Genomic DNA, 10,475 nt, shown 5'->3' with positions numbered 1-10,475 from the left:
CTTATCAAATTTGTAGAAACCACTGAAACATACCTCACCATATTTTATAGAGTATGCATAAAGCCTGAGCACATTACTGAACTCAGGTTACCCCTGGACCAGGACCAGTTTAGAATCTGTGTGAAGTGAGTAAATATTTCTTGTTGTAAAGTCAACTACATGTCTGATAAGAAAAATGTCAAAGTAAAAACAGATGCAAAACAACCACAGAGATGCAAAACGACCACAAAGACCAACAAGACGAGACTGACTCTGCACAGAGTGAACACCAACACATGCAATATGACCACAGAGATAAACAATTAATAGAAATAGATGTAAAATAACGACAAAGAAGCACAAAATGGCTGTAAAGGACCACGAAGATGATAGCAAACAACTGAAAAGAGACAATCAACACAGAGACAAAAATTAAATCAAATACTGACGTAAAATGACCAGGAAGAGTTTCTTTCAACCTGTGGGTCTTGCTCCAGCGTGGAAGGGGTGGGGGCCTTTCCTTTCTCCCTCCATGCTCCCTCCTCCCTTCGTGTTGTACGTGACGACGCGAGGGGAGCGTCGTGGCGGCGGACCCGGCGTACGTCCCGCGTCATATCTTCCAACTCAACCGCCGCTTCCTGGCCGGCCCAGGCAGCCGCCTCAGGCCCCGCTCCTCTCTGAACCGTTACCCAAAGACTGTCATCATCCACCGGTAAAAAAAAAAAAATGCAGACAGGGCTCCTCCGCTCGGTCTGCTGCCGTGATGAGTGAATGAAGAGGCCGAAACCCGCAGATCCTCAGCAGAAGTCCCGGGACTCGCTGGTAGGTTAGTGTTTTGTGAGTTGTTGTTGGAGTTAAAGGGCTGAAACACTGAGGGAATCAATCACTGCCAACTCATTTCTATTGTTTGGTTTGGTGTCTCTGTTAACAACAGTTGATAACACAGTTTTCAGCTCATGTTAGCTTCATGTTAGCTGACCTGTGAGGGAGCTTTGTTCCTGCGGAGCCTCTGCTCAGACATTATGGACTGTCCAGTGTCTTTTCTTTTCTGTCTCCACCAAAAACACGGAGACACATGCACGGCCGGGGCATCCTCCTGAGGGGACCTGGGGCAAAACGTCGTTTTTGGGCCCCTTTTAACTCCCAAGATAGATGACAGCTTCATTGTTTCTCCAGACTCCCAGAGACCATTCAGTTCATTGACACAGAATTTATTGATAACATTTCTGACAACTGATTAATCCTTTTTTTGTTTTTAATCAAAAATGACAAAATGTTTTCTGTGACCTTAAACTCAACATCTTTGGGCTTTGGGCGCTTGGTCAGACGAACAAAGCAACCTGAAAATGTTATCTTTGGATTCACAAAATAAGTACAGACTTTCTTTGTATTTTCTAACATTTTAGTCACTAAACAATCGAATTTCTTGACGTATGGACAAAATGGAAACAATTTGATAAAACATTAAAAGCACTGAATCCAGTTTGCTCAGCAAAAGGCCTCAGAGCTATTAAAGGTAAAGTAGTCCTGAGAGCTCAACGCACTGCAACATATGAAAACACATGCAAATACACAAACGCTGCAAATTCAGCTGCAAAATCATTGTTGTTCAATGCCCAATTGTGACTATTGAAGTTAGAGGCATTGAATAACAAGTGCGTCCCAGCCAGTTTCATCACTTTTTTTCTATTTTAAGTTATTTTGTGCCTTAATTTCGAAAGCGAGATTGAGAGAGAGAGTCAGGAAATTCGGAGAGAGAGAGAGGGGATGATATGGCGCAAAGTTGGATGCAAACCCAGGCCGCTGTGGTTCGGATTACGCCTTCATGGTATATGGCACTGCATTTGCGTATTTGTGTATTTGCATGCGTTTTCTTAAGTTGCAGCGCGTTGAGCTCTCAGGTCTTAAATTTCATTTGCAAAGGTCTTGAGTTTTATTTTTCCTGCCTGCCGTAGACAGTAACATTAGTTGTTAGGAAGCTCATCTACACATTATAGACAAGTGTTGATTTTAGCAAATATTTAATTTAAGAAATTAATTATTTATTTTCTAATTCATTAATCTATCCATCACTTTGGCTAGTAGGCTAGTAAAAGGCCCCTCCTCCCCCCTCCTTATAGGACTCCCACACTCCTTGTGGTAGGTACTGAGCTCTGTGACTTTCAGACAAGAAATATAAACAGTCAAGTCATACAGTGGCTCTGGCCCCACGGGACATTTCCTGCCATATGCAATATTTTTCACAATATACATTTGTTTGTGCAGTTTTTCACAGTCTGACCTGCTGCTGAGTCTGAATCCTCATTTCACTGCTTTGCCTGATGTACATTGTACCATGGGATGTGACAAATAAAACTTTGAACTGCAGCATCACTTATACCTGAAACATAAAATACAATAATATTATGAATATTGCAATAATATTGTATATTGAGATGTATTGATTGTATTGAGATATTACATTATGGATATCACCGAAGCCCGGTCATAAATAAGAAGTATACGTTCATGTGTCTGTTCTGTCAGCAGTGTCGGGGTCGGAGCGGGGGGCAGCCTGAGGCGTTGCAGCCGTGGTGATGGTGTTGGACTCAGGTGAAGTCTTCATGGATCAGGTTGAGGGTGAAAGCGTCAGGAGGAGCAGGGACCTGTTGGGGCCAGATGTCCGAGCAGATCCACCAAAAACCACTAGCAGCTCTGCTGCGACAGCCAGACCGTCGGCCAAGAGAAGCAATGTGGCCAAGAAGGAGAAGGTGTCCCACAACGGACTTCCAGCCCAGACGAACAGCAGCCAGGTAGAGAGGAGGTCGTCATCATTAAAAGGTGGGGCCACCCCCAGACCACCGCTCCGCCGCCCCCTCAGCTTGGAGATGACGCCCCAGCGCCTGCGAGGGTCTCAGGAGCAGATGGTGGACAGGCGGATCGTGCAGCCTCCTTGGCGTAGCGGTTCTGCTGCCCCATCACCCCCAGCTCGTAGCCTCACCAGCCCCAGCCTTGGGGCAGGAGGCTGGATGCGCCGCAGTGAAAGCACCTGCTCAGTCAACTACTCCCTGGGGCTACGGGGGGGCAAGGGGCAAATGCGACCTGCTACCTCCCTGCCACACATAGCTAAAGGGGTTGGTAGCACGACGCTGCCTACGCCTTCCAGGCCCTGTCTGCTGGTCGCCCTCAGACCTCTTAACCTGGAGCAGGAGAAGGAGGCTTTCTTCCAGTCCGACTACAAGTACGAGCCTCAGTTTGAGTACGCCCAGCCTGAGCCGAGGAGTGTGCTGGAGAAGTACAGGGAGGGCTCAGGCCTCTTCCTCGAACAGGTACGGTATGTCAGGGTCAAAGACCTGAGACAACCTCTGCCTTCACATGAAGATGATGATGATGATGATGATGATGTATCTGTTTACCTGCAGGCGGTTGGAATCATGGAGTGCGTGCTGAGGAAGTTTAGCTCCTATGAGAACTTTGAGGAGGTGACGGGGGGCAGCGTGCTCCCTAAGAGTCAGGTCTGGGCTGCTGTACGCAAATACCTGCAGAAAGAAGGCTGTGTGGGAGAGGTGAGTGCAGTGCGTAGGTATTTGACTGACCAAAACAGCGTGACGGTAATTTGTGTGACAGCAAAATTTAAGCCTGTGTTTTTTGATTGGAGCCTCTGTATTGGCACCTTCACTGAGCCAGTCAAATGAAGTCGGTAGGAGTGTTGACTTCGCCTGAATCCATGTGTGTCTTCACAGCAGCACAGGGACTCATTTATACAAACATTTGTTTATTGTAGGGCTGCAAGAAATTATTATAGTGTCATCCCAGTACAGTTGTCATGAAGGAGGAAATTGGCTGTAGAGACCAAACCTGTTTTTTTGTACCAGGCCATAAACATGTTTATTTCTGCTGTAAAGTTGGGACATTTTAAAATTGGAGTCTATGGGGATTGACTCATTTTTGGAGCCAGCCTCTAGTGGTCATTAGAGGAACTGTAGTTTTTGTTACTTCCATGTTGGCTTCATTTTTCAGCCCCTGAGGTTCCCGCTTGGAAGTGACACACCCACAGTCCCATAAGTCATCTGTAGTGTGAAAAGGCTGCTATTTAATAATAATGATGATTTTTATTTACAGACTTTTCTAAATCCACATTGCAAAGTGCTTCACACACAGGTTTAATTAAGGTGGATCGTGTTTGCTCAGTGTGGACAAATGATCTTCTGCAAACAGAAACCTGGTCATAAAGGGGAACTAATGAAATGTCATCAGTGAAGCAGGCGGAAATTATAACGATGTTGGTGGTGATGATGATGAAAACGGTGTGTGTGTGTGTGTGTGTCTATGTGTGTCTATGTGTGTCTATGTGTGTCTATGTGTGTGTGTCTCCAGGTTGTGGTGCGTCTGTCTGACGAGCTGCTGTCTCAGGCGGTGATGGTGGTGGAGAGCTGTCGTCCCACTCTGACCATTAACCTGGCCGGGGCTCGGCAGCACTGGCTGGAGGGGATGCTGAGACACGAGATAGGTATGCTGCCCCTCACATGGTCACCTCGCACCCGGGGCGAGGCACAGATCTGATACTAAAGGGTCACTACACCCTAAAATTCTGCTCTGAATACAGATACACAGTTATCAGTGGGCCCGTGTGTTGTGTTTACTGACGCTGCAGAGAAATGAATGTCATTCTTGTACATTGCTTTCCCACTGGAATATATTTGATTTTTGATACTGGCAAGTTTGGGGCCTGTTCGAACACAGTTAGGAGCTGAATTCTCAAATCCAAGCAGACATATAGAAGCTAATTTTGAGGGAAAAACAGGTATTTTACACACATTCTCTGTATTGTTGGAAAAATCACCTTTATTTACATCATATGCCAAAAAGCATCTGTGTAGAGTTCTTCTTAAACACAGTAAAATCATCGTCTTTTCTACGGTGACAGGATTTGCAGAAGAGTTGTGGTTCAGTAGCATTTAATCAGACCTGAATCCTTGTTGGATCCGTTTGGATTTGACACTCAGTGATTGTAAATAAAGTTGAAAATAACCCAAACTCAGAGACTGGGTTGAGATCTGTTCCTAAATTCAAACGTAAACTAGTTTTGTGTGTTTACTAAGTGGTGATTTGCACATCGCTAAATCAAAACCGGTACCACCACATGAGCTAGTTCTAACAGAGATCATTGCTAGTTAAACCCAGTAACTGGCAGGTGTAACAGCCGACAAAGCTAATGTTAGCATGCTAATATCACACCCGTTCAGAGTGAAGAATAAAAGAACATTACAAAAATCAAATTACACAACAACTCATGGGGACCTCATATCTAGTGTCTGTTGAAGCACTTTAGAAACGAGCTGCAGGTCCTCACTTTTTACCTTCTATGTGATTAAAGAAATAAATCAGGTTTCTCCAGGAGGATTCCCTCCATGTCTGTGAGTATGTGGATATATACAGTACATATTTTGCCAATCACTGTCTGACGTTTTCAGTATTTTTTCATTTAAAAAAAAAAAAAATGTATTTAGTTGATCACTGATGTTCAGCACTTGATATAATGCTGAAAGATGTCATTCTGATGTTCAGATGTCTGTGAGTGAACTGGTTATGAAGTGTTGAAAGGTTCATGTAGAACTTGGTCTGGGTTTCTTCCTCTGTGGTTGTTGAATGTTGGTGCAAAGAAGGAAGTCCTGCTGTTTGACTCTGAGAGACTGAAAACGTTTCACTTTATTGTTCTTTCAGTGAAGAAACTGCCTCGAAGCAGCCACTAAAAACACAGCTGCAGACACGCAGTGCATAAACGCATAAAGTGGGTGAAACACACAGTTGTACAGACATTTAGTGAAAATAAGTAAATAAAATCTCTGCAGCAAACAGACTTTAAACTGAACCTTCCTACAAATGTTACTGCTCTTTTACTTTTTATTTCATGGACTTAAAAAATAGAAAAAAATAAACCATAGTTGCTACATGTGCAAAAGTTTGACTACTAATAAGAATTTAACTACTTAGGAGGTTGTAAGTTGTAAGGCAGGTCAAGAACTGTCAGCAGGAAGTCAGCTGATTATAAATCATCCTAACTAGTTAATAAAGTTCTGAGTGTTTGTAAGTAGAGAGGCTGTGAAAAGACGAAGCGTCTACAGCCACACCTCTGTGAGGTTGCACTGTTCATTATAAAGAACCAAATTATAGAAAGATAAAAGCTGATCCTCAGTGGCAGTGACGGAAAAAATATCCAGAGGGTGGTGTCAGAGAAAAAAAAAAGGCAGCTGTAATGTTGCACCCAAGCTGTTTGAACATCATCCATCATATGATCTTCTCAAATAAAAATCTCCAGGGTCATATGATCTTACAACAGTCTGAAGCCCACAGACAGGTGACCAAGCCTGGAGGTGAGGTGTCGCCTCTCGGTGTGCGGTTTCTCGCTTCCCAGAATATACATTTCAGTATATTGACCTCCTCCTCTTTGCTTTTAAATGGGAGGCAGAGAGACAATAGAGTGACGTAAAGAGGCAGTTTAGGGAGTGTAGAGGAGTCGAATCACCCCGGTCACATGCTGCCTTTGGTCAGGGGATGTTTTTCACGGTTAGCAACTCTTGGTTTCAGTTAAGATCTAAATGCTGAAACAGTGATGTTTCAGATGACAGTGTTCTTCCCATATTTAGGCAACAGTTTCGGGAAAACTGTTGCAACATGACACCAGCAAAACAAAACCAGCTCTAGAGCTTTGTGTGGATTGGTCTTGACCTCAGCCCCGTCCAGCACCTTTTGAGATGAACTGGAGTAAAACTGTGAACCAGACCTTAAGACACAGCGTCGGTGTTGGACCTCACTAATGCTTATGTGGCTGAATGGGAGCAAATCCCTGCAGCCAGGTTCAACATCTGAGAGTGGAGGCTGTTAAAGCAGCAGATTAATACCTGTGGCGTAATGACACGTTCAACCATCACATATGTTATATAACATATAAACATCACATAGTGTTTGGGGTTTTTTTTTCACAGCAACTAATTGATGAGGTGTTGAAGTGTTTGAAGGTGGGTTTTCTGTTTTCTAACGTGGTTGTGTCCTCTCCTCAGGCACACATTACCTGCGAGGCGTCAACAACAACCTGCAGCCGTGGGCCACCACAGAAGGCAGGAAGCAGTTCGGCCTTAAACCGGCCAATCCCACGGAGGAAGGCCTAGCCAGCCTGCACAGCGTGTTGCTACGGAAACAGCCCTACCTGTGGCGCGCGGCTCTGCTCTACTACACAGTGTACCACGCCACCAGCATGAGCTTCAGCCAGCTCTTCAGTCACATCGCACGCTTCGTCCAGGACCCAGACGTCCGCTGGGAGTACTGTCTGAGAGCCAAGAGGGGACAGACGGACACCTCGCAGCCCGGTGAACACACACACACACACACACACACACACACACACACACACACACACACACACACACACACACACACACAGAGGGCGTAGGTTTAGTTTCAAAAACTGGAGGGAGGGCGGCACATAACGTCCCACATGACAAGAAAACAACCTCTGAAAACATGAATGTTGCTGCTGTTTCCTGAATGAACACACTCAGTGGTGAACCTGTACGATCTGAAGTGATCCACTACGACAGCTCTGCTTTCAGTCTTTATTTATCAGTGATCTTCATACGAAGTGCAGTCAAGAGAAAAAAAACCTAAATCAGTTCTCGTTCTCGTCAGTGCACCTGCTCACAGTTCTTCAGGTTCTTGGCATCTGGGAGAACCTGCCACAGTTCCTCTGTCTCAGTGTCTCTGTCTCTTCATGTGATCCCAGTGTGACTCCATGATGTTGAGATCAGGACTCCTCAGATCAGATCAGACCATCTGCTGCAGGACTCTTTGTTCTTCTTGTCTCTGGAGATTGATTTTTATGGCACTGATCAGACGCCTCCCTGATAATACTGATAATTATATCAATCTAACAAATAATACATTAGTATGAAATTATGATTAATTATCCAGCTTTTCAAATGAATGGTTGTCTGATAAATCAAGGATAGAAATGACTCAACATGTGTAAACTGTGGCGTTAAAACACTAACTCTGATGAAAGGTTAACAGGGGAAGTTTCCTCCTCTTGTAGCTATGGAGCTGCTCATGTACACATGTAAACAATGTGAGAGAAATAAGAACAGAACAGTGAACACACTTCTACAGTAGAATAACTTAGTTTCACAGATGTGAACTGTTTTTATTTTTATTCTCCCTGTGTGTCGTGTGTTTCTGTCGCAGGTTGCTTCAGTAAAGATCAGGTTTATCTGGACGGGATCCTGAGGATTCTTCGCCATCGACGCTCTATCGACTTCAAGATGTTGACTTCTTTAGGCAAGGTCAGTGTTAATTCATTCAAGTACGAGCGTTTATCATCATCATGGAGGCCCCTGTGTGTTCACATGCGCAGAGAAGCAGCAAGTAAACTTTATTTCTAAAGGGACAAATAAAAACACAGTAATATAAAGAACAACAGGAATCTGGGAATTATCAAACAGACAGAGGACCCATGCTGGGTTTGAGTATTATGGACAAATTAAAAGACAGTGTTGGAAGCAGATGTAGAGGGGCTTCCTGAGCAGCCGCTGCCCCCTGCAGGACTTCTGAGGTGATTTAACAAAAATCGGCTTCACACTGACTGGATTTATGGACCAGGTGACAGAGTTCCTACAATTTGCAATTGTGTTTTGCCGAAAAAGAAATCGCTTCTATGTTGCAATGGAAACCTTTTCTACTGTCTCCTTTCCCTCTGCAGGTGTCTTACGAAGACGTGGAGAGGCTGCGACATCTGGCGGTGTTCCCCAGGACTAGAATCCCGCACTTCATGCGCGACCCGGAGCGGTACCTGCAACATCTGGATCACATCGTCGCCGTCAACGAGCTGGACGACTTGGCGCTGCAGCATCTGCTGCCCTGACCGCTCCCCCCGTGCCATCTGGAGCCCAGAAGAAGAAGAAGAAGAAGAAGTGGAGGATGCTGGTACATGGGACTGTATCATGTGGTGCCCAAAATCTCACGTCAAATATCCAGTATTACTGATGCTTTATTTGAGCAATTGTTTTTGTAAAACTTGAACAAAAAGGGACAAACACACTAACACCTCTATCTACATTATCACCTTTGTCCAATGCATGTCTATGTGGCTTTTTCACAGAGCCTAGTACAGTTCAAGTGCCCCCCCCCCTCCCCCCTTTGCCTTTACTCCCATTATGAAGTTACCTCAATACTGCAACTCTACGCTATAACCAACATTATATATGTAGACTCATACATAATCACTGCACCCGACGCCTGTACAGGGCACTGCTAACACGTCGTGTACAGCTTTCAACATTCATAATCACACGCTTTATTTATGCAAGTATTTAAGTTTTTTACTTTGAGAGAACAGACTGAATGTCTCTGGTATTAGCTTTATACCTTTTTTTTTTTTTTAGACATTTTTTTATGCCTTAGATTGTTTGCATTTTAAAAAGGACACCAAGGACACGTTATTTAAGCCCTGGGGAAGTGACAACTGAGGCCATGAATCTTTAAAATATCAAGTGCCAGTGGACTCAGTCAGATATTAAGATATTCCCCAGGGAGGTTTTTAAAATATCAGTGTTATTAAGAAGATAATCAGCTGTGTTGTTTCTGTCTTATCAGTGTCCTTGGTGGTCTTTGGATATCAGTACGCTACTGTGATGTGACCCGTCCCCGAGCTCCCACCTCCCGGCGCGGCAGCCAGTTTTCTTTTTGCTACGTTAAAGGGACAGTTCAACATTCTGGGAAACATGCGTATTATCTTTGTTCCCTGAGAGTTCGATGAGAAGATCGGTGCCTCTCTCATGCATGTTCGTTCAGTGTGTAGCTGGAGACGGCGTGAAGCTCAGCGCAGCTCTGTCAGACTGTTTTGCCTCCTCCCAACAATGATTGTTTAATCATAGATTAGAAACTCTCCTGAGGCGCAAACTTTAGACTTCTCTACATGTCGTAACAATAGAAAACCAAAATGAAACAGGAACCGGAACCACGGGGCGGCTGTGGCTCAGGAGGCGGAGCAGGTCGTACACTAATCAGAAGCTCCTCCTCCGCATGTCGACGTGTCCTTGGGGAAGATACTGAACCTCAAATTGCCTGTTCCATCAGTGTGTGAATGGATGAATGTGGCATCCAATGTGGCTTTGAGTGGTCGACAAGACTAGAAAAGTGCTATACAGTCCATTTATAACTTCTGGGTTTTGCTCCTGAAGTAAGAAAACCTAGTTCAAAATCCACCGACACTTTAAACCTTATCCATGAAACACAGACCGCGTTACATGTGTTTTAAACAAGGACGTTAGTGTTTTTGGAAAATGATCTAACTGTTGATTATTGAATATTTTCAGTGCATGAGTGAGTTGAAGTTATGACATCTATACTAACAGCAGCACAGAGACGCCTGAAGTGCAGAAGTTTTTAGAAAGTTGAAAATGACTTTTAGAAGAGAGTTGGTGAGTTTTATGGATATGGACAAAAAAAAAAGTTACAATGCTGTA

General features: G+C 44.3%; 1 protein-coding gene across 3 annotated transcripts; it reads left to right on the top strand.

Annotated features, from left to right (window-relative positions):
- Positions 1-434: 434 nt before the first annotated feature.
- Positions 435-9,391, top strand: kiaa0895l (KIAA0895 like). Of its 3 annotated transcripts, none has more exons than XM_022747752.1 (7): positions 435-801; positions 2,509-3,287; positions 3,381-3,524; positions 4,336-4,468; positions 7,020-7,325; positions 8,197-8,294; positions 8,711-9,391. In XM_022747752.1, the coding sequence occupies exons 2-7, from the start codon at positions 2,556-2,558 to the stop codon at positions 8,870-8,872; spliced, it is 1,575 nt and encodes a 524-aa protein (XP_022603473.1). In that variant the 5' UTR covers positions 435-801; positions 2,509-2,555; the 3' UTR covers positions 8,873-9,391. The 3 variants fall into 3 exon arrangements, with proteins under 3 accessions (XP_022603473.1, XP_022603467.1, XP_022603482.1); XM_022747746.1 differs by having other exon boundaries at positions 2,506-3,287; XM_022747761.1 differs by having other exon boundaries at positions 435-805; positions 2,506-3,287.
- The last annotated feature ends 1,084 nt before the right edge of the window (positions 9,392-10,475 follow it).

Source organism: Seriola dumerili, unplaced genomic scaffold (assembly GCF_002260705.1).
Source record: "Seriola dumerili isolate Sdu_G_001 unplaced genomic scaffold, Sdu_1.0 BDQW01000011.1, whole genome shotgun sequence".
Taxonomy (NCBI): Eukaryota; Metazoa; Chordata; class Actinopteri; order Carangiformes; family Carangidae; genus Seriola; species Seriola dumerili.
This window is presented reverse-complemented; position numbering and strand designations above follow the sequence as displayed.